Here is a 24,937-nt window from a genome sequence, read left to right as displayed (position 1 = left end):
TTGTTTTGAAGTCTTAGAAGTAACGTAAATAGGAAATATTTTCCCAAAATACTCTACGATCATTCTGTGCCAAAGCTTCCGTGGCTCAATGGTTAGCGCGATCGGCTGTTAACCGAGAGGTTGGTGGTTCGCGCTAACCATGGAGCGTTGTTTTTAAGTCTTAGAAGTAACGTAAAAAGGAAATATTTTTCCACAGTACTTGACGATCGTTGTTTGCCTAATTTTCCGTGGCGCAATGGTTAGCGCGTTCGGCTGTTAACCGAAAGGCTGCTGGTTCGAGCCCACCCGGGAGCGTTGTTTTGAAGTCTTAGAAGTAACGTAAAAAGGAAATATTTTTCCACAATACTTGAAGATCATTCTTTGCCTAGGCTTCCGTGGCGCAATAGTTAGCGCGTTCGGCTGTTAATCGAAAGGTTGGTGGTTCGAGCCCACCCGGGAGCGTTGTTTTGAAGTCTTAGAAGTAATGTAAAAAGCAAATATTTTTCCAAAATACTTGACGATCATTCTTTGCCTAGGCTTCCGTGGCTCAGTGGTTAGCGCGTTCGGCTGTTAACCGAAAGGATGGTGGTTCGAGCCCACCCGGGAGCGTTGTTTTGAAGTCTTAGAAGTAACGTAAAAAGGAAATATTTTTCCACAGTACTTGACGATCGCTGTTTGCCTAAGCTTCCGTGGCACAATGGTTAGCGTGTTCGGCTGTTAACCGAAAGGATGGTGGTTCGAGCCCACCCGGGAGCGTTGTTTTGAAGTCTTAGAAGTAACGTAAAAAGGAAATATTTTTCCACAGTACTTGACGATCGTTGTTTGCCTAATTTTCCGTGGCGCAATGGTTAGCGCGTTCGGCTGTTAACCGAAAGGCTGCTGGTTCGAGCCCACCCGGGAGCGTTGTTTTGAAGTCTTAGAAGTAACATAAAAAGGAAATATATTTCCACAGTACTTGACGATCGTTGTTTGCCTAAGCTTCCGTGGCACAATGGTTAGCGTGTTCGGCTGTTAACCGAAAGGATGGTGGTTCGACCCCACCCGGGAGCGTTGTTTTGAAGTCTTAGAAGTAACGTAAAAGGAAATATTTTTCCAAAATACTTGACGATCAATCTATGCTAAAGCTTCCGTGGCTCAGTGGTTAGCGCGTTCGGCTGTTAAGCGAAAGGATGGTGGTTCGAGCCCACCCGGGAGCGTTGTTTTGAAGTCTTAGAAGTAACGTAAAAAGGAAATATTTTTCCACAGTACTTGACGATCGTTGTTTGCCTAAGCTTCCGTGGCGCAATGGTTAGCGTGTTCGGCTGTTAACCGAAAGGATGGTGGTTCGAGCCCACCCGGGAGCGTTGTTTTGAAGTCTTAGAAGTAACGTAAAAAGGAAATATTTTTCCACAGTACTTGACGATCGTTGTTTGCCTAAGCATCCGTGGCGCAATGGTTAGCGTGTTCGGCTGTTAACCGAAAGGATGGTGGTTCGAGCCCAACCGGGAGCGTTGTTTTGAAGTCTTAGAAGTAACGTAAATAGGAAATATTTTTCCAAAATACTCTACGATCATTCTTTGCCAAAGCTTCCCTTGGACAATTTTTTACCCCTCCGAATTCACCTAAAACAAAATAATGAATGTTTTGAAAAGAAAGGCAATTGAAAAATTTTAAAGTTTTAACTTTTTAATTGAAAAACCGGTAGCGGAAAAATACGGAAAATTTTCCGGAAAAATATAGCTCGGTCATTTTCCGGAAAATTTTCCGACTTACAACCCTAGTATGATGTAATCCTGATTTTTCCACATCAAGTCCTTTCTCCGATAAACGATTCAAATCGAAAACCAGGGGTTTCAATAACTCGCGAAAGCCAAAACTGTCAAGGTCAACAGATTTCGCCAAGAATACTAAGTTAATATCACTAAGCTGTGCCCTGTACTTGCCGTCTAGATTTAAAGCGGAAAAGTAGCAACCCAAGATTATATGTTTTCCTCTTTTTGATCCTAGCGGATAAACCAACTCTAACTCATCCAGATAAATTTGTAAGTGGATAGTGCTTAAGGAATACTGAGGATTATCGTTGATTATCTTTTTCGCTAGTTCACTTTGCAAATAATGTCCAATACAGTTAGGAGGAATTTTAGCCAGCTTGACAAGCTTATTAACCATTTGATCCGACGAATAAAGTTTCTCCAATACTTTAATTATTGGCACGTAGTGATAAACGTTCTTCTTTCTATCTTCTACGGTTTCAGAGAACGTGAACTGCGTTGGTTCTCCTAATCCATGTTCATTTTTGCACAATGCTGTTATCTTGTAGTTTGAATCCAAGCTTCCAAAAGCTTCCTTTACTTCAGAAATACTTGAAAACAAATGCTTTTCATTTATGACTATATCTTTAGCTTTTAAATTTTGTACGACGTTATCCTTGGTTGAATCGAGGAGATTTTCACAAAAACCAAATAAATCGTTGACAATAGACTGAACTACCACGAGTGGCAAATGGTGAAGTTCTCTATATTTAAGAATTATCTTGAGAAGTGACTCACGGATTTTAAAAGGCTTTAAATTCTCCTCTTCTGAAAGATCTTCGTCGCCAATTTCAACATCGAGCGGAACATCAGCAGCTTCATCTGGTCTATTTAAATCAATATTTTCTTCACTTACGTTAATTTGAGTTCCAGTATTTATAAGGACCTCTTTGTTCTCATAGACGTCAGGGTGTTTATTTCTAACATGACGTCTAAATGTATCCACTTTTTTGAAACATCTTCCGCACCCATTTACCCCACAAGCAACGTTAAAATTAGGATCATTTCCATGCGCATTTTTTAAGTGCGTGAATAAGTAGCTAAAGGTTTTTGAAAAATATGTGCACATAACACAGCTGTAAAACTGGGTGCTCATAGTGCCTTATATAAATAAATTCAAACTTTCGGAAAGGCTATATTTAGTCTTATAACTACCACCTCTACACACTCAACAGTTCAAAAAGTGTTCTTTAAAGCTTAAACTCTCCAGAGGAACTGCATTTTTGCCATAGCATATAAAAGGCTTAAGTACACAACACCTGAAGTGACTCGTATCGAAAGTATTAACAGTGGCTATTCTACGTTGGAGGCCAAAATGTACGTTTCCAGTTTCCACCTTTCGAAGAGAGGGAGAAGCTCATCTCGCAAAGGGAGATTGAAGATCGAGAAAGATTTAGTTGCAATTTGTTTCGCTAAAATGCAATGAATTTCATCCGTAAATATTGAGAAAACATATTGTTAAGTCAACTAAGAACAAGACCCGGGAGAACGACATAAGCATTTTTCTAGAATGGTAGTATTAAAAAAATGCAGGGAAGTAACGCTGCTCGCTCTCTTATTAATCCTAGTAGTTCTAAGGTAACGTTTGTAGTTGTTTTTTTTAATGAACTACTAATGAAAATACTAAGTATAATGTATTTTTGACCTGCTAGTTTTACTTACTTCAATCTCTAACAGTGCTGATTTCTTAGTTTTATCTGGATTAATGTTGATGTTGCAGCTTATATGGGGGGCCTCTTTTTCCTATTATCTGAAACGTAAATGGGTGTCTTTCTCAAGGATCCCAAGCCTTATATGGGTGTCTTTCTCAAGGATCCCAAGCCTTATATGGGTGTCTTTACCAAGGGTCCCAAGCCTTATATGGGTGTCTCTCTCAAGGATCCCAAGCCCAATAGGGTTTTTTTTCTGGGTTCTCAAGCCCACTGTTGATCTTGACAGTTGTAGGTAGCTCAATCTGGACATTGTAGATCAAGTAGTTCTATTTGGGCTACCATAGTACCGTCCAACTTGTAGCATATATGTGGACTTCATTTTGTAGGATCCCAAACCTAATATGGGTGTCTTTCTCAAGGATCCCAAGCCTAATATTGGTCTCTTACTCTAGGTTCCCAAGCCTAATAGGGGTATCTTTTTCCTGGATCCCAAGCCCACTGTTGATCTTGACAGTTGTAGGTAGCTCAATCTGGACATTGTAGATCAAGTCCTTCGATTTGGGTACCGTTCATCTTGTAGCATATATGTGGGCTTAATTTTTAGGATCCTAAACCTAATATGGGTGTCTTTCTCGAGGATCCCAAGCCTTATTTGGGTTTCTTACTCTAGGTTCCCAAGCCCACCATTGACCTTGTAGTTGAAGTTTCATCTTGTTAATGTAGATCTTGAAGTTTCATCTTGTTACTGCAGATCTTGAAGTTTCAATTTGCACTTGTAGATTCATCTGGAATCCTGTTAATTACTTAAAAAAATATGATTATAACATTAGATCATGTTTTATTGCGAGTGAGAGCATCTTTCTCTAGGGTGCCAAGCCTAATTTGGGTTTCTTTAACTAGGATCCCAAGCCTAATATGGATTTCTAAAACTAGGTTCCCAAGCCTACCATTGACCTGTAGTTTCATCCAGACAACTTGTTGACCTGTAGTTTCATCCAGACAACTGTTGATCTTGTAGCTTCAACCGGAACAATGCTGATCATTAAAAATTTGAAAAATTGGTTTGAGAAGTCAGATGATGTCTTAGAATCTAGGTTATTTAAAATGTAAACATATTCCTTTATGATAAGAATAGTAACATTCTCGATAAGTAGCGCTGAAAATGGTGGAAAATTTCTCATCGCCAAATGCTAAATCCAGTTGAGTACCACCATCAGTTGATTGCTTCAAGTTAAGACCTTGTAAAAGTTTAAACCCATTATCAGAGAAGAAATCGATTAGCTTCTTGGTTTCAAGAGATGATAACTCAAGAAGGTTAATGTTGAAGTCACCAACAATGACGCTGGGAATATCTTCATCATAATATTCCGCCACGCATTTCCCAATACCATATATTATGTCGCGAATGTTGCAAGCTGGGGAAGAGTAAACTGCTAGTACAGAAAGGCGTAAATCACCTAACGTTCCATCCAGCCACAAGCATTCAATATGAGAGGTTGTTGTTGGTTCGGAAGTGTACATACGAATTCTGGTGTGAGTTCCAGTTTCTTTGATATAAGCTGATACTCCATATGGTTTTCGTCGAGACTGACGAGGAAGGCATATACCATTTAGCTCCCAAAATCCAGGAATTTTAAAATTGTCAGTTTGTTTGGCCCAGGTTTCCACAAGAAATATCATATCCGATTCCATTATCTTGAGATCCGAGGTTACATCTTGTAAATGACAATTTAAAGACTGTACGTTATGCACATAAATAGACATTTTTTGATCCAAAATAGGTAGCATCAGCGGGCAATCTTTTCGAAGTCGCTCCATCTCTAAGGCAACAGAGTCTTTACTTTTAACCACTGGGTTAGGCGCCGTGAACTTTCCCACGATGAACAAACCGTTTGAAGTTTTGGCTCTACTACAACCGAGGTATAACTGAGGCCTTTTCATCTTTCGCTTTTGATTAAGAGGAACAACTACTTCCTTGGCTCTTGTTTACAGTAATAGCTTCGGCAATTATTAGAGGATACTGCTTTCTTGAAACGTAGATGTTTTTTGTCCTGAACGTCTAGTGAAACTTCTGACAACCTTCTCAACAGGCGTCCATAATTCATTAATATTATTGGCTATCATTAATCCTTCAGACTGGGCTCTTGTCTCTTTTCCAGTCTTGTTATCATTAAATTCAATCCAAACTCGAACGGGGACTTGTTCACCTTTTTGATTTTGACCATTCTGTATTTTTCTTAGCCTTCCAGTTGCACCATTTACTAGACCATCGGCGGTGTTCAAATTATTGGTGATCATGTGCCTGATACCAACCAATAGGGTTAATTCTCTTGGTAAACCGCTGGTTTCTTGGGGTTTCAAGGTTTTTACGGATTCAAGAATTCTTGTTTTGATTTCATTGCTAGCGTCACCCGTAGCCGAGTCAAATGCGACAGAGCATATCTTTTCAGCATTCCGTGAACATAACTTTGATTCATTGAACGCATTTACTTCATCATTTTTTGCAAACAAATGAAGGGCTTCCAGAGGTAGAGGCCTTGAAATAGATGTTTCCAGGCTTCGAAACAAGTCAACGTAGGCGGGTGTCATTTCTCCCATGGACATTCGATTAAAAGCCATAGCAAATATTTTGTCATCTTTCTGTCTCATAATTTCATCAAGCTCATACAACTTAAATTCCTCCCACAGTGGACTTCCAATTAGAGACGCATAAGGGTTGTTCTATTCTTTTAAGGGCATAAATGTGTAGTTATCCCCAACAGGGGGTAACTGGTTGAAGTCTCCCACGATAACAACTGAAATACCACCAAAATGCTTTGGAGATCCGAAGATTTGTTGGGCTCTTACATTAATATAATTGAATATTTAGGCTCCACACACAGATATTTCATCTATTATCAGAAGTTTCAGGCCTAAAAGTGAACATCTTTTTCTTTTCAAAGTGTCGTTGTCCATTGGGTTCATCTTGCCAGAAAATTGGTTAGTTGGCAAATTAAAGGCAGAGTGAAGAGTGACACCATCAATATTAAAAGCCGCTTTCCCGGTGAATGCCGTTCTTAGAACAAATAATCGTGATGGATCGGCACCGGGTTTATTCTTTTCATGCGGCATCAAAAATGGCTTGAATCAATAGACTTTTCCCAACACCAGCACCGCCTGTTATCAGAATCCTCAGAGGTTCTTCTTGAGATGTTTTGAAATGATTAAGTACGTAGTAGAAAATTTCTCGTTGCTTTAAATTTAGTTTTCGAAGCATGCTGTAATATTCTTCATTGTTGACAAGAGTAATTGTTGGAGTGAAGTCGGCAGCGCTAGACTGTTGAATATCAGAAGTTACGTCACAAACGGCTTCTTGAAGAGAGTTGACAAAAAATTCCGGGTCATCCAATGTGAAACTTCTATCACGCTCGTTTTGATGTTCAATCATAGGTTGAATATTTTGAACGTCATTTGAGTGTTGGTTTTCTCTTACTTCTTGAATCATTTGGTCCAGATCGAAGTCATCAACTTCACTTATAAATTCCCTTCTAGCTTCAGATATTTCCTGCATATGGGCTTCATAAATTTCTTCTACAATAGCTTCTAGCAATTCGGTTTCCTCACAACGCCAAGGTAAAAATAACATAATTTCCACTCGACAGTAGTTTTTGAGATCTTTCACCATACTGTACTTTTTGAATCTGATTACTTTAGCCTGCATCCTTTTCCTGACGTATCCTGAAGAATCATTCAGCTCAAGAGACGTTTCCACATTAGTCGTTTCAATTTCTTGGTCTTCATCTTCGTTCAAATTTTGGGTTCTCCTATTGCGTTTGGTTCAAGAAAACTCATACCATGAGGCGAAAGCGGCTAGACTGAGATTTTCCAGTTCATCGGGCCTCACAATGTAGTGCTCGATGATTCCATCAGAAAAAACGTTAGTACTATCATCAGGCAATAATTCCAATTCAGATGGTCTTTTCAAAATGTGTACCCTTTCTTCAGGGGGTGAAGTGTTTATGAAAATATGAGCACGACTGCTCCGGCAAATTGGAATGGAAAGTAGTATGTAACAGCATTCTTGGGCGCTAATTTCTTCACAATGAATAAACTTATTAGCAATAACTTTTAATCTCTCTTTTATACCACTGCCTTTATTTTTCGCTTCCTTGATTGCCTCCCTCAAGAGCTGTGACATCCCCTTTTGGGCTTTGCCGATGTAGGAAACTATATACATGAGGCAGGCGTACGGGTCTAGGACGTATTGAAGATCCATATTAGAGTTCCATAACTCCAAAATCTTCTTGTTGTATGGATTAATTCTTATTTCCTGCGGCGACCTTTTCAGAAAGACAGTGAGCCTTCTAATTGGATAAGTTATAGCTGCAATATATTGCTCTTCCGTTATGTTCAGCGTATCCAAAAATTCTTCAAATGTTTCCGGTGCAGTTTCGACTTTCAAATTCTCGATAGCATTTCGCACCAATTTGCTTAAGGCTTCAACCTCTTCAACGTTTTCGTTTTCATCACGCTTAGAAGGGTCGTAAATAAGGGTTCTTCCCATTGGCGGAAAAGGTATGCCAAAACGACACGATGACTGTCCACTATCGTTCTTCTTACGACAGGTTTTGGAATGCTTGTGAGTTTGCAGCTTGACCAAGTTGTTCCATTTTTCACTTCCATCCCCTTTCGAGCAGGTAATGTTGGAATCAATGAATATGATAACCTCTTCTAGATTGGAGTTATCGCTTCTCAATTGTGGGGCGTTTTTATTCCATAGTAGAATATGGGCGTGTGGTGATCTCCTCATTTGGAACTCTATTCTAATGTAGTAATCATCAATGATTCCAATCGGTGACTCCTTGCTTCGCAGAAACTTGAAAAATTCTCTCAAACGATAATCAAAATATCGGCTGCAGGTGACAGGGTCCTCGTTGATAAGCTTAGCTCTCTCCATAAATCCCAAGGTTTTTACATATTCTTTCGCAGTTTCTCGAGGGTGCCCGGCAATGACGCACAAGGACTCCAAAAGCTCTTCCCATTTCGTCTCAGCGGCACTCAGCGTGAGGAACCACGTAGGATTACCAAGTTGGCGAACCATAGCCAGAAGATCTTTCTCACGCTGTTGTAAATAGCCAGGGGAAGATCTGACGCTTTCCAAAACTTTGTAACCATCATCGTGTTTCACCAAAGAATCCAAATTTCCAGGCGCTGTTAATGCTCCCGCTGTGTATGCTTGGCCAGTTTTGGACTTGGTTTTTCTCATGCAAATATTAGTAGCGCTCCGTAGTTTTGACGATACTAATTTAACATAGGAATAAAATATTTTTGGAATACTAGAGGCACAACGCCTATCGCTGCATCTGAACTCCCATTTTATTTGCTGTGTGTACGTTGCCTTGGGTGGTAGCTTCAAACCTTGGCCAGCGTAAATACTCGGGAAAGAAAGGTATTCAGAGTCCTCATCATAAAGAATTGATTGTGGTGTCTGCCCTTCTCCAGGAGCATAAGCAATACTTTCAATTTGGGGCGTAATTAGATCTTCAGATGAAAGCAAAAGAGTATCACTGTTGCCATTGTTCAATGCTGTTTCTTCATCAATTTCGTCCCACTCCTGGTCGCTGTCAGGTGCTTGCTGAGGTTCTACAGCAGAATTACTTGGTTGATCTGTACCAACAGGGGGCGTGTGCTCCACTTCAGTTGGCATATCTCCCTCATTCGATACGAAATTATTTAGTTGATCTGTACCAACAGGGGGCGTGTGCTCTACTTCAGTTGGCATATCTTCCTCATTCGATACGAAATTTACACTATTGGATACGCTGAATTCTAAAGCCACTTCATCTGGAACTGTAACTTCATGTTTCAAATACAAAGGAGTTGTTATTAGAATCTTTAACGCATCCAGTATTTTTCTGGGACGAACTGTTTCAAACATATAGTGATGTTGATATTCCTTCTTCCTCATGAGTTTAACTTGAATAACTTGAGTGTCAGTGGGGCCTCTGGGCAGAATTGAAATAGAAGAGTCGATTGAAACTGGTACATTTACGACATTACCGCGAATGCCTCTTTGCTGATCAACTCCTAGTTTTCTTATTGTGCATAAACGGTAATCGCGGAGAAATCATTCTACATTCAAGTTCTGTTAGATCTTTCAACTCCATGGGCAAATCAGGAAAAAAATAGCCGTTTTCTCTAGAGAGTGGTGGTACTTTCCTTCTAGAAACGTAGCTGTGGCAAGAACCACACAACAAAATATGCGACGGAAGCACTCTCTCGTGTACTCCTTCAACTGACAAGTATTTCACCGACTCTGTTTTTTTAACAGAAGTACGGAAAAATAGTCCAGAACAGCATTCGCATTTATAATCTGGGCCATATGATATATTTTGCAGATAGGCGTTTTCGAAATATTGTGAGTGTTGTCTCCTAATCTGCCTTGTAGCGTTGTCCCTCTGCATTTCGGCTTCTCTATAGTTGGGATCTTGACGCCTGACAATTCTTGACAGATTATCTCTCTGGTTTTCGGCATCACAGTACACAGGATTTTCACGCCTAATTTGCCTTGTAGAATTATCTCTCTGGATTTCCGCCTTAGCATAATCCATATTTCCTCTTCTTTTCTTCCTGGAAAGATTATCCGTTTCTAACTCAGATTGAGCATAATTTGAATCTGTGCGCTTTTGTCTCCGTTTCAAAAGATAAGTTGATGGTTCCTGCTGAGTTAAAGAACTCTGACTAGTTGATGGTTCCTGCTGAGTTAAAGAACTCTGACTAGTTGATGGTTCCTGCTGAGTTAAAGAACTCTGACTAGTTGATGGTTCCTGCTGAGTTAAAGAACTCTGACTAGTTAATGGGTTCTGAAGAGTTAAAGAACTCTGACTAGTTGATGGGTTCTGAAGAGTTAAAAAACTTTGACTGGTAGAAGGGCCCTGACTAGGAGGAGATTCTAACACCAACTGCCTCTCTCGCTTCTTTTTGGCCGCATATCTCTCTAGTCTTCGAGCTTTTTCTCTTTCTCTGTATTCTGGATTCAAACGTAGCCTTCTCATCTTTTCCGCTGATGTTCCTTTCACATTAGATGCCATTTCTGAACTCTCTCGTATTTGTATAACAGCCGAGTTAAACGGCACAAAGTCAATTTTGATTTCAGACCGTTGAAAATGTCCTAACTTAGTTCATGACTTGTTAGATATCCTGAAAACAATCTTAGTTTACGCGTAAATAGGCCTAACAAATAATAATATATGACAAAACTACCCGTTCAAAGAAATACTTACTTGAAATTAATTCTGAAAATAAACTATAATTAGTGGTAAATTAATAGGCCTAATAAAAAAAATGAGAACTACGGTAACAAAATTCAAAACAAATACTTATTTCGAACAATAAGTTTTCAATTGGCATTCACAAAAAGCAGAAGAAATCTTCCACAGCCGTTAAACGCAGAGCTCGCAAGAGAAAGGAAAGGATGTTCAAAGCAGTGATGCCAGGTGGGAAAAATGAAATTTCCCTTTCTAACCCTTAAAATTTCCCTTTTTGGACCAAAATTTCCCTAGTTCAGGGCTGCCAGATTCCGCGCCTAGAACCAAAAGTTTCACTAGTGCCACCGTGCGGAGAAAACGCGAAAATGGCAGGCCTGAGACCTGCTTCAGCGGCAGTGTATGTGACGTTTAAACTGATATTTCAGTGCCAAATGAAAATTAGTACTCGAAATTTCTTGCAATGAATGAACCACAATTTTCAGAAGAGAATATTTTCAAAAATGGTAAGTGTTGATAACCTAATCACCCTAATATTAACCAGATTAGTTATGTAAACTCTTAAGCCTTGGTCATAACATGAGTATAAAAATTGGTAATACTGTTTTCGTTTTGTTTAGTACCTGTTGCTCTCTCTTTTTTTCAAAATTGCTGCAGTATTATACATATTTTCCAAAAGATCCTACTGAAAAAATTCAAAAAGCTCTTCAGTCAAACTTTAAGGGAAATGAAGAATTACAAACGAAAAAAAAACACTTGTTGCTTTAAAAAAAGTCTAATTTAAAAGTACCGAAGATTGGTTTTGAAGTCAACCCTTCTTATCCATTCTTGGGGTGTTCCCCTGACGGAATAGTCAACGATAATTTGAATGAAGTGTCCAGTCATTGGTGAAAAAGGAAACTTAGAAACAGTCCTCAAGAAAACTCCTTACGTAATCAAGAAGGACGGAACATTTTCTTTGAAACCCTAACTATTGTATTATGGGCAAGTGCAACTTAGTTTGGCCCTTTTAGGACTTCAAAGTTGTCATTATGTAATTTATTCTAAACTTGAAGATGACTGTTTTGTTATTGATGTGCCTAAAGACCAAAAATTTATTAACAATCTTTTACCAAGATTATAAATTACTAATTTTAAAAGGTTTTTTTGCTTATTTTAATTACTACATTCCAAATTATTTGAAATGGAATAAAAAGGACAGAATGTAATGGCGCAAATAAGGCTTAAGTGATATTTTTAAGTTCCTTAAAATGTGATAGAATCTTACAAATTTATTTAATAAAAGTGTTTTACAAAATTTCAGGAGTCTTGGGTTCATTATTTATTTGCATTTTTTTTCACTGGTTTTAACAAGCTTGGGAACTGCGTAAGAGTTAATTTAAAATGATTTGAGGTCTGAACTTTACTTATTCCAAACAAAGCTGATAGAGCGGTGAATGAAATCAAATGCCAAGTTTTAGTTTCATGAGTGTCAAAAATACCCTATCTCGAGACTCTTGGCCCTCTCTACCTTATTTGTCCATGAAAAAGGGGTATGAATTTACTGTTAATATTTTTAATGATCGCATCAAATAGACCAGTACTTTGTAATCCTGTTAATGAAATTGTAGAGGTGGCATTCAATATTCCATTAGAAGCATTAACATAACATGTATGATTTTCCAAGGTGTTGACCATAATGCATTTACAGGGTTGCCACGGAATATTCCAAACCAAATTCCCTGACCTTTTTCTGAGATTTTCCCTGACCTTTTAGGCCGAAAGTGTAAATGTTTACAGCACGTTTTAAGTACTTATAATTAAATAAAGTCTCTACATTTAAGTTTTCCAATGTATTTTTCACACCAAAACGATTAAGAAACATTTTTCACCAAAATGATTAAGAAACATTTTAACTATAAATAACAGTCTGAGAGATTTCTTTAGAGAGCATTAACTTTACAAAAACAATTCTAGACATTTTTTAGGATTGCTCTGGAGTTTTCTGTGTTAAGAGAGGATGAGAAACTTTCATTACTCTTTCAATAAAGACTTATCCCCCGAAATTTTACCTACTAAAATAAAATCCCCTGACTTTTCCCTGACCTTTTTGGCCCATTTTCAAATTCCCTGACTTTTCCAGGTTCTCCCTGACCCGTGGCAACCCTGATTTATCATTGGGGTTTGGAGTGGTGCATTTGTCGGTCGTAGTTTCCTCGGTAGTTTGTTGAACAGCATCAATCCCCAATCTTTCAGCTAGAATTTCTGCGTCTGCTGGTCCATTTATTTCAGCTGTTTCACTTGCATGCAAAGTTGGAGATTGTGAGAGCTTCCTTTTTTTCAGTCTTTCCAATCTCCCATTAGCCTTGAACTTTTGTTGATCATGTTTCCTTAACGGGAGTTTTTTGGAAGGAACAGCCAAGGGTCTAAGTCTGGGAGGGTAACTTAACTTATCTACAATAATAACTCTTATTATAATTGGTTTTAAATTAATATTAAACGCTTAAACATACCTGACTGTTTATATTTCGGTTGAAGGCGGTAATCTTCTAATTTAAAATGAAGGGAGCAGACAACCATGGACTTAACCATTGTTTAATTAAGTTTAAGTAAACAGCAAAACTGACAAAAACTAGCCTAATTATCGTTGAGCAGAGAGTTGAGTTGTTGATTTAATTTTATAATTATCTTTGAGCAATTCAATTTAATTAACTTTAATTTAACCATGAGTATGTTGATTGCGTTTGTCATTAATGGTATCGCCGGGATTAAGTTACATTTAAACACCTGATTAAACCTTGCTATCTAATCATCTATCATCGGTTAAGCCTTGGACCTTGCAATAGGATAGGAGGTAGATAGACAACAAACTAGTATTTATGACATCTCATGTTGCCCTCTATTGAATCTCTCAACAACTATCGTTAAATTTATTACTTAAATAATATAATTTTTTTTAAATATAATAATCATATTAGCTAATTATAATTATTTAACTTTAAATGAGTATGTTTCATTGATTTAAATCACATTGCGAAAAATTATTGGCACGCGCTAGGCAGTCATTCTCTCTACTCTCTCTCCTCTCCCACTTACAAAATCCAGCTGCACCTGGTTGGAGCGCGTCAAGAAGGGGAGGGTGGGGTGGGTGGGGGATCCACATACTTTTACCTCTCTCTACTCTACAGTCTAACTTAACTCGGGTTTTGTACTAACCTCTCTCTACTCTACAGTCTAACTTAACTCGGGTTTTGTACTAAGCGAGCGTGGGTCGATTGGTAGAGCGTTCGGCGTCTTCACTGGCGTCTAGTATGGATCGGCACATCGCAGGTTCGAGGCCCCGCACCGATAGTAAAATAATTTCAATTGAAATAAAATACGTTACGCCACCTATGAGGTGTAACGTGGGCTACGGGTGAATTTCAAGTTGAAAATTCGCGGGAAATTTAAAATTCGAAATGTTCATTTATGACAAAATTCATCAGGTCACAACATTTCCAGCCAGCCGACCAGCAGAGGTCGGAACAATCGTTTTCCAGCTCTAAAGAGCGGCAAAACGAAAAACAAGGCAGCCTACCTACTCGGAAATAAAATACAAAAGATATTTTTTTTTGTTTCATGAAGCCCAGCCCCTATTATTATTATTATTATTATTATTATTATTTTGATGACTGTGTAAATTCCAGTGAACTACTTATATAGTTTTTTAAAATACACATTAAAAATCCATTTCATTCATTATTTGAAGACTACTTTTTTAAATACAACGTTCTATAATTAACCTTAGATTTAACAAAAAAATATATGGCATTCAAAATTTAAAGAGATAGTTGTCTAATTTCAAAAGTGGTGGAAAAATTAAACTTCCAGACAAAAGGAGAAGTATTCGAATATCAATATTTTCATGTCATTAGGACAAGTGAGTCTTTTTAATTTAAATAATATAATAATTCGAACCATTATCTTCGGAGATTACCATCCATTTCACAATGAGAATTAATATTCGCATCCTTCTTCAAGAATTTGTCGTTGTTACATTCTTCTCTAATTCATGTCATCGTGAATCTTCATTCCCGATTCTCCGCTACATTTCCATGGTAGACACGTCACCTATTCTGCAAACTGGAGTTCTGCCACGATATTTATTCTCCAAGCACTCAAAACATTTCCTAACAAAATCCAACCAAAAATTTATTACCGAAAAGACACCCAAACATTTATAACCGAAAAGACACCCAAACATTTATAACCGAAAAGAAACCCAAACATTTATAACCGAAAAGACACCCAAACATTTATTACCGAAAAGACACCCAAACATTTATTACTGAAAAGACACCGAAACATTATTTACCAAAAAGACACAAAAACATTAATCATCGAAAACCCACCCACCCGGAAGCTACACAAAATATTTTTTCTTAAAGAGCTTAAAACATTTACTACAGAAAGAATTCAACCCAAAACGCAAACTTCGCGCATTATAGAATATTTGCAAAATTTTTAATGTCGAAAATCCTTCCACTTTAGCAATCACAACTTGCTTATTATTCCAAATTCACAGACCTAACACTACCCTGCACACAAATCCAAAATTTCTACTTTCCAAAGCGCCATCCAAAACCTTTATTTCTAAGTTGGAACCCTATTGTCCTTTTAAAATCGAGACCCTACTGGCAATTAACTAATAAATCGCCACATTACTGAACGTAATTCTTAAAACCTCATTTCTATAATTTCAGAGTAAAACTATGCTAGGGCTTGAACATCCTGTTTTCTGATCGTAATGTTTTACTACTGAGCTAAGTTGATATAGATGAAATAAATATTCGTTAGGCTTATTTGCCAATGTTTTTAACGTCACGTTTTTTGTCATGACTTTTTATTGTCTGAACCGATTGACAATTTGAAAACAGTTTTGGATTCTACATGACAAGACGCGTGAAAAGAGAGCATTGCTGATCCATTTGAAGCATTATTTCGTGACGTCATTATCGGGGGGCTTTACTATTTGCGCTATGGCCTACGCCCTATTAGTGCCACCGTGTCATTTTGAATTTTAAAATAATTGAGAGAAGTCCGCCTATCTTGAAAGTTCTATTTTGTTACTCTAGCTCAAATAGGAACAAAATGGCAGCCAAATGAAAATGTCCAGAAACTGTTGTCCGGGACTGTACCTACAAGCATCCACAAGCACCTACAAGTACCCACAAGTACCCACAAGCACCTACAAGTACCCACAAGCACCTACAAGTACCCAAAAGCACCTACAAGCATCCACAAGTTCCTACAAATACCCACAAGTACCTACAAGCACCCACAAGTACCTACAAGTACCCACAAGCACCCACAAGTACCTACAAGCACCCACAAGTACCTACAAGCACCCACAATTACGCACAAGCACCCACAAGTACCCACAAGTACCTACAAGCACCCTCAAGTAACAACAAGCACCCACAAGTACCCACAGGTACCTACAAGTACCCACAAGTAACAACAAGCACCCACAAGTACCCACAAGTACCTACAAGTACCCACAAGTAACAACAAGCACCCACAAGTACCCACAAGTACCCACAGGTACCTACAAGTACCCACAAGTACCTAAAAGTACCCATATGTACCTAGAAGCACCCATATGTACCTACAAGCACCCATATGTACCTACAAGAACCCATATGTACCTACAAGCACGCACAAGTACCTACAAGCACCCACAAGTACCCACAAGAATCCACAAGCACCTACAAGTACCCACAAGCACCTACAAGTACCCACAAGCACCTACAAGTACCCACAAGCACCTACAAATACCCACAAGCACCTACAAGTACCTACAAGCACCCAAAAGAACCTACAGGCATCCACAAGTACCTACAAGTACGTACAAGTACCTACAAATACCCACAAGAACCTACAAGCACCCAGAAGTACCTACAAGCACCCACAAGTACCTACAAGCACCCACAAGTACCTACAAGCGCCCACAAATACCTACAAGAACCCACAAGTACCTACAAGCACCCACAAGTACCCACAAGAACCCACAAGCACCCACAAGCACCCACAAGAACCCACTAGCACCCACAAGTACCTACAAGCACCCACAAGTACCTACAAGCACCCACAAGTACCCACAAGAACCCACAAGTACCTACAAGCACCCACAAGTACCCACAAGCACCCACAAGTACCCACAAGCACCCACAAGTTTTAACCGAGAGCTCAAACGGCATGTTTTTCTTGCTTAAAATCCCTCTAGCGGCGTGAATCACGACAAACATGCCGTAAGTCCAATATAAACAAGTTGGGAAAACCAAAATTTTACCTCTCCGAGTCAAGAGGTCTACTACTACAAACTTATTTACCTAGATATGGAATTATTTCTCTTTTTTTGAAGTAAAATTTATGAAATATTGAAGCAGTATTCCAAGCATAGCGAATATACAGTAAAGCAGACGACATTTTACATCCAATTAGAATAAATCTCGGACACATGGAAATCAGTCAATGGGGAAAAGAAAAGAAAATGAAGTCTACGCTTCGGCTGTTTACCGTTTATTCTGATAGCTACATTCACAACTGGTTTGCAGTGTAAACACTATCGTCTCGTCTCACCTCAACAATATTCTTAGTTTGCCAACATGAATGTTAACGTTAAATAACACCAAAGCTAAATTGTAGCTAGACGCACTAATAGTCAATGCGCACCATAAAAAGTCTGTAGCTACTACCCGTTTACCATTAGCCCTTTTACTATTCTAATTGCCACCATGATCTTTTCTTCTATTATAAAATCTTAACCTGATTATTTAATAGTGTATTTAACTTTCGGCTCACTCTGAACCGTTGATGTCTCTTCATTTCAGACACGAAAATCAAAGCCCAAAGTTTACTTCACCTCAGGCCTCAATTATTTACTCTTTGTTTCACTAAGCCTATTGCGGATAATACTTGATATACCCGCCGGAGTCTAAGTCTTAGCTTTCTTCATGAAACCACTGAACCAAGGATTATTCTATATACAGATGTAGTAAAGTTTAAGTAATATATAAACAGCCATTTCAAATAACAATATTAAAAAAAATCTTTGGAATATCAAAATGAAACAGAGCTTTAAAGCTACAAAAGTACTAAATGCATCATAATTACGAAAAATACTTCCACATATTCACTTTATATTATGGAAAAAGGGAATATTAAGGTTCTGTATGATTTCTTAACACATCAACACAAGGCTAACTGCTAACGCGACGCACTAGTGTAACAATGGACGGACACACACAGACAAATACATAGACTTCTACATTACTCTTTCCGTATTAATTCTGAGTTGAGAAACAGGATTATCTCGAATACTAAGACAAGGAAGGATTATAAAATATGAAACATGGAGTGGAAGCTGTATCCTTATTACTCAGTTTTTTATTAACTAACGTTATCATTACTTGTCCGATATTAGCTTTGCAAAAGAGTTTCCGTGGTTTGTAATACAATGGAGTAACGTCTTTTTTACTCGCTCTATATTGACTATGAAATGTGTATAGTGTTTCGACTTCATACGCAATCTTCATTACTCGTCCTATATAAAATTTGACAAGAAATTTTTGATTGATAGAGGTTTTTCTTAAACAATTTCTTAAATTTATTTGATATTATTTATTATCTTCGTCAAATATTTGCTTTAGTTATACTTACATCGTTTTAAGAAACTTTATTCGTAATATCGTTTGAACTTAAACTATTATTTTGGTTTCCCCGCTAGCGTACTGCCTTTGCCAAAGATTTGGAAATCTAGGGTATATATAGCAATCGTCTCCCAGTAAATAATAAGAAAGTACGCAATTGCGAAAACCTTCGGTGGTGATCCCACCTTAGGGAGGCTAGACGTTTCTCGTAACCCTACCTGATCACCGCGTGTATCTTAACCCCAACGATGATGATGGAGAAAAATAATAAGAAAATACGCATTTGCGAAAACCTTTGGTGGTGATCCCACCTTAGGGAGGCTAGACGTTTCTCGTAACCCTAGCTGATTGCCGCGTAAATCTTAACCATAACAACGATAATAGAGTAGAAGCCAATGTTGCAGATTGGTGTCTATGTGGTATAGACGGAAGACTAGTGCATGGTGGTGTTAGAGGCCATCAATTAGCGATAGTTTTCCGAATTTCTGTGAACTGCGAACGCAGTCCGGAAACTAAAAATATGTTTGCTCCGATTTCCCAACTGCGAACGCGGTGACAGACACACACACACACACAGACATGCCGGTCGATTTTAGAACCTCTCCGTGACATACGTAACAATCAATATTTTGGAAAAGGCATATATTTATTGTTCAAGGAACTTAATAAAGGCAGCGTTAATTTCTCCAGAATCTTTATAAAAATAAATTGTTGGAAAAGGCGCGCTTTTATTATGCAAGGACCTCAATGAAAATAAAAATATTATGGAAAATCGGTTATCCTACCATTTCCAATCCTAACCTAACCTAACACAACTTAACAAAACTCAACCAAACCTAACCTAATCTAACCTAACCCAACCTAACAAAACATAACCTAACCTAACCTAACCCAACCCAACCAAATCTGATTTGACCTAACCTTAACCCTCTAAAATATTACCTTAATTTTAATAAAATTTACGCAAAATATTTCAAAAACTCAAAGGCCATTATTGCAATTGTATTTTTTATTACTTTATAGTTTCCCACACTGTCTAACGTAACTGAAATTAAGTTCAAATGAAATTAATAATCAATTGCATGAAACTATTATTACGTAGTTTACTTTTTCTTTCGGGGAATCGATCCAAGGACTGTCGCACGGTAGTCCGATACTCTTCCTCTGCGCCACCGTGAGACGAAAGTTCCTATCGCTAAATTAACTTATATAGCCTCATAAGTAATAATAATATTCCTAATAAAAATCCCATTAGACAGAAACCGCACAAACGGCGGGATTTAAAATCATATTTCAGATAAAATCGGGCGATTGGGAATTCGGTCGAATGGGATTCGATTCAATGGGAGGACACGGAACCGCATAAAGTTATAAGAAAAATATTATCTCTAAATGAAATTATGGTGAATAAAGAATATAAGCAATGCTTTTAAATAAAAAATCTTTTATACCTTTAAAACTGAGAATTTGAATATTTATCACTTCAGCCAAACAATTTTGACCACTAATCATTTAGATTTCAAGGCTTTGTTATCAAAGGCACTTTTTATATTAATAAATTGAAGATATGGGATATGATCCTTGGCATATCAATCCCTTTTGTAGTTGTATAACAATAAAGGTGTTTCATTTACAAATGCCAAGAACATCGTGACCGTAACTTTATTGCCGTAGTCACTAGGTCGGATCGGACGAAGTCATAATTTTTTGAATATTCTCAGTGTGTACGGGTATTTCAGGTCTAATTGGACAAAAACCAAGGGTACTTGGTTTTGGAGTTCTTTGGGTATAAACAAGAATTTTACTAGTAAATAATATTTGTTATTACGGGGTCGTCGAAAACCAAATGTTATACTAATGTGATTATTACGGGCGAAAGGATTTTAGCTTAAGGTGTTATGGAATAGAAAATGTTGCATAGATGCGAAGTTTACGTTTTGGGTACATTCAAATTTACTGGACCCATTGAAATTAAATATATTAAAAATTTAAAACTAAGTACATGGTAACTGTTTATTTTAGGGAATATGTAACCGTAAATTTTATTTTCGACATAGCGTTAATTTAAAGGTAATTATTCAATGAAAATAAAACTAATTTATTCGTAGACTTGAGTTAGAAAAAGTAGTAAATTTACATTCCTGCCAAGTCTCGTTTTTCGCTATCGTTTTTCATTTTTTTAAAGTTAATTTGACATTTTTTCCACTAACAAAATATTAGCAGCTGGCTGCCGAATATGTTGTAACGAGGGAAAATATACTAATGGTACTAGGGCTAATGGATATAAGGAAATGCACTACTTTCTTAATAGTTAACCATTATCCCCATTACAAAAGAATTAAAACTGTCCGGGCACTCGCTAATTGTGCACTATTGGGGGTTGCGAGAAACATACGAAAGGTGTCTAGGGGAATTTTACTATTTAACTTAAGGTCCGAAATACTGTCTAGGGGAAAATTATACGAACGTAGGTTTAAAGTAATAGAGGTTATTGAGATTGGCCAAGAAACAAATAATTTAATAACATTCTATTAATCATTTAACACTCATACTACCTCCTAACGTTAGGTAAACTACAAACTAAAGTTACTTAAACACTACTAATATTTAGATAAACTAATAATAATCAAACACTACTATTTATACAGATTGCCGAATAATTTAAAACATGCAACTTAAACATAATGGATACGAGGGCGTTAATTTAACGCTTAGTGTAGATACCAAATTGTTTAAAAGTACTTATCGAACTTTGTCACAGAGAGACGTCCTTTTCAACTGGATCTATTGTTCTTCGCGTCAGTTCCTTTTCTTTTAGTTTTGGACGCTGAACGTGATTGTTCAAACGCGCGCGCGATAGTTTACGCGCACCAACAACGGGGCACATATAACACGGCCGGATTACTAATTAATACCGCGGCAACCGTTGTTTATATCAAACGAACTTGATAATGGGTGCCGATGGACGGGAGGCGCTCCGGATCTGGTAACGGCCGGACTTGGTAATTTTAGCGTCGAGGGACGAGGGGTATTCAGGTGGCACGACGGGTTTTGGTTCGGTGACGCCGATCGCTTAGATGTCTTGTTCGGCTAAGTATCAGGACTACTTCCCGGAGTAGGGTCAGGGCTCGTAAGTCTCCTCGTGGTCATCCTTTCCTCCGTACAGCTCCGGCTGGAAACTCATCATAGTCCGTTCCGTCTCGTCCGTCCGCTCCGCTTACCAGGTCTTATCAAGTGTGTGGACAATGGGGCTCACAACCATTTTATAGTAATTTCGTGTCTTCAGAGAGCGTTCTGGGGCCGTATTCTGCAGAAAAAGTATGCTCCTCCTCCAGACTTAAGCTCGCTGATTGGTCGGTCAGGATCGAACTTAGGGCTTTTCATTGGCGGTGGCGGTTTTGGGGCAAAACTCATTTAAGACTTGTGAGAGGTTGAAATTTTCGAGCAGACGACATTGACACGTGTCAAAATATACACCAAATTCAAAGTAGTAATTTTAGAATTCAGCAAACCGTTCAGTATCATGAATCGGTAAATTGACCGGTTTTTTTCGCTTTCTTTTTCCACCGGAACTTAGCCGACTACACTTCGTCGTTGCTAATGGCGGTAATGTCAGGTAATGGACTATATTGTTCTTGGTGTTGTTGAATTTAGAAAGAAAAACAACTAAATTATTGTTTTAAATACTGTTAGTTTACAAAATATAAGGGTTTGCGTTGTTATAATTTAAAAAATATGCCTTTGTTTTGTGGGAAAATTAAGTCTAACTCTGCCCGAAGTCGAAAAGGATTTACACCGAGGCTTATGACGAAGAAAGTCCTCTGTAGACTGTTATTTACTTATTGTTTGGTTCTGTTAGATAAGTTTCAAGCAACAGAGACACGCTAGTAAATGATTGGAACATGAAATGAGGCACCATCCCATAGCGAAGGTATTTCGTCATTGACCAAGATAATTGTGTTTATACAAATATGATTGCCTAATCCTTATGGGTCATGAAAGCCTGATTCGTTATACTTATAGTATATATTCCATGACTGTCACAGCAATCTTCGCTTGCACTTGGCAACCGTACCTATTTTATAACCAAATCACCAACAGCGAAAGCAATTCTTGTACCTTTTAGAAAGCTATTGCATTAATGTTCAACTGGTAAATAATGTTGCACACATATCTAACAAATAGAAATATTCATATGCTTTTCTTTTATTATAGATTTGTGCTAATGACGTGTTTGACATTAACCCGAATGGGAACTATTTTTGACCTCTATAGTAGGAATTTCTCTTCATTTTCTTCTGTTACTAACAGGTTTATTTTAGCAAATTAAAGATAGCAATATAGGAACAATGTACTTTAATAACTTCATTGACTGTCAAAACACCACACAGCAGAGGAAGGATAACTGGATAAAACATCAGGGAACACAGATAGGTTTAATGATGTCAATGAGGAAGATTGTTGGTTGGAAGAGATCAAGAAGATATTGAGCATCTTGAAAGGCGATATATGAAAGAAGACTGCTTCGACAATGGAGAGCGGTAAAACTGGAGGCCGAACCAGTTACGTCCATGAACTCCTAAAATGTACCTTTATTCCCAGTTTTGAACTTGATATTTCTCAGTATGCTGAAAATTGTTAGCTATCTTATACTCGAATTCGGATATTCTCCAGCAATGTATGTAAATATGTAGTTGGTAAAGGTCCAAATTTTATGGAACTGTTGGAGAAATAATAATGAAACACAAGAATATGTTGACCCCCTATTTCCTACCCATTAAAATGTTACAGTTTTATTGTCTTAATTCATTTTTGCGTGGCATCTTCCCTTAAATACATAGGGGTGCTCGAAACATTAAAGACGGATCACTGAGATAACAATATAACCGTAGAATCACCAATAGGCTTACTAGTTCCTATAGTCGCACATTTTTTAATTGTGATTTAGCAATAAAGGGGTAGTAGCGAATAAATCAATAACTAAATTTTAAATTGAAACACGTAGGTTTTTAGAATAGAATATGCAAAATGAAGGTCATTTTAAACATTTTGTTTCAGTAATGCTTCGTCACTTGTTGAAATGTGCAATTGAAAATACAAATATGGGGAATCTTCTTTTAAAACTGCAACAAAGATGATCAATAAAAGCCTTTTTTCCATATATAGGATTTTAGGTTCGATACATGATTTCCATTGGTCCTATATTAATACAATCTTATAATGATAATTCATAAACAACAATGCTCAAGAACATATGCACATGAATGCCAGTCCTAATTCATCCTAATACCATTCCAACAGACTCATACATTTGCCTACATCAGATAATAATACCATAGATGTGCATTTAGTGGCCGTCTAATAAAATGGTCTTATAGACATTGAAAATAAGAAACTAATTTACATCGAGAATCCTATGTGATAAAGTCAAAATAAACTCAAGTTTTATTTAAATAATGTTGGTAAACTGTTTTTAGTAACAGCTCATCATTCCGTCTCGACATTGGTTCCTCTTCGTTACTTATTTTCCAATAATTGATTCTTTATTACCATAATAATAATTAGTTAAGTTTGATTTGTTTATCTTATCCAAACCTTTAAAGAGCTCACCTCATATTTGTATAGGCGCAAATCACATACTCGTTGGTAGTTTATACTTGCAACAACTATGCCAGCCTTTTCTTTAAAGGGATACCTTAGAGTGAAGCATGCTCAACTAATAAAAGTGTTAATACCTTAATATGCAAGTTGATTACAACACTTCAATGTTGGCAGATATCCTTAGAGGAAGTGCCCACCCTAGATAATTCTCCATTGCCATTGCCAGTGTCAATGATAGAAATGTCATTACCACAAATCTATAATAAAAGAAAAGCATAAGAATATTTCTATTTGTTAGACATGTGTGCAACATTATTTACCAGTTGAACATTAATGCAATAGTTGCTTAATGAAAGGTAGAAGTATTTCTTTCGTTGTTGGTGCTTTATTAAAAAAGGTACAGTTCATGGTGCCAAGTGCCAGGGAAGATGGCTGTCACAGTCATGGAATATACAGGGTGTTTCTGAAAAGTCCATCACAAATTAAGGGGCGTGTTTATGGGACCAAACTGAGCGGAAAGTACCAAAGAACATGGGGTGTACAACATTTTGTTACGGAGATATGGCCTTCCAAACATTCGCCCCTAAAACAAGGAAATATCCAAAAATGAGGAGTAACACTCAAGACCGACTAACCAGCTTGTTTAAAATTACTAGACAATTTCAATAGCCTTTAATCGAACAATTGATTTCTACCTTTACTAATCAGAAGCGTATAAATGAGTAGAAGTATGCCTACGGTGGTAATGTAAAATTAATCCCAAGTGACATGATGTTTCAAGATCTTCCCAGCACCAAGTAAAATGGTTCTGATTGAAGGGACTTTTATTAGCACAGCGTAAACAACGTTATTTTCAGGAATTAGTCCAAATGTCCACGGGCGGCATTACAAAAACGAGGCAGTCTTTCGAATGATACTTGGACATGTTGGAAGATCCCTGGCTTGTTCCTGTTATCTCAAACCGTAAAAAGCTACGCAAATCTTCATCATCACGGACAACA

At 37.6% G+C, this 24,937-nt stretch overlaps 1 protein-coding gene and 1 long non-coding RNA gene across 2 annotated transcripts; both read right to left on the bottom strand.

The window, feature by feature from the left end:
- Positions 1-5,431: 5,431 nt before the first annotated feature.
- Positions 5,432-10,491, bottom strand: LOC149704620 (uncharacterized). The gene is made up of 6 exons (XM_089865724.1): positions 10,364-10,491; positions 9,701-10,249; positions 7,255-9,495; positions 6,633-7,224; positions 6,302-6,517; positions 5,432-6,142 (listed from the first exon to the last, which is right to left on the bottom strand). Exons 1-6 carry the CDS (start codon positions 10,489-10,491, stop codon positions 5,432-5,434), a joined length of 4,437 nt encoding a protein of 1,478 aa, XP_089721850.1.
- Positions 10,492-23,906: 13,415 nt separating this feature from the next.
- LOC149704619 (uncharacterized) lies at positions 23,907-24,323 on the bottom strand. Its single transcript, XR_016381621.1, has 3 exons — positions 24,257-24,323; positions 24,071-24,193; positions 23,907-24,016 (listed from the first exon to the last, which is right to left on the bottom strand). It is a non-coding gene; the product is annotated as an uncharacterized LOC149704619 (long non-coding RNA).
- Between the last annotated feature and the right edge of the window lie 614 nt (positions 24,324-24,937).

The sequence above is a fragment of the Phalangium opilio genome, unplaced genomic scaffold (assembly GCF_054372755.1).
Source record: "Phalangium opilio isolate 3A_F unplaced genomic scaffold, DU_Popi_V2 ptg000015l_1, whole genome shotgun sequence".
Taxonomy (NCBI): Eukaryota; Metazoa; Arthropoda; class Arachnida; order Opiliones; family Phalangiidae; genus Phalangium; species Phalangium opilio.
Note: the sequence above shows the minus strand (reverse complement) of the source record. Positions and strands in the feature narration are given on the sequence as shown.

Excerpts from the sequence above, each read along its gene's own strand:
- LOC149704620 (XM_089865724.1), bottom strand. The coding sequence starts at position 10,491 with ATGGCATCTAATGTGAAAGGAACATCAGCGGAAAAGATGAGAAGGCTA. Across the intron at positions 10,250-10,363 it reads AAAAAGAAGCGAGAGAGGCA|TCAGAGTTCTTTAACTCAGC; the intron begins GTTGGTGTTAGA and ends CCCATTAACTAG. Across the intron at positions 7,225-7,254 it reads CTAGCCGCTTTCGCCTCATG|GAGAACCCAAAATTTGAACG; the intron begins GTATGAGTTTTC and ends CAAACGCAATAG.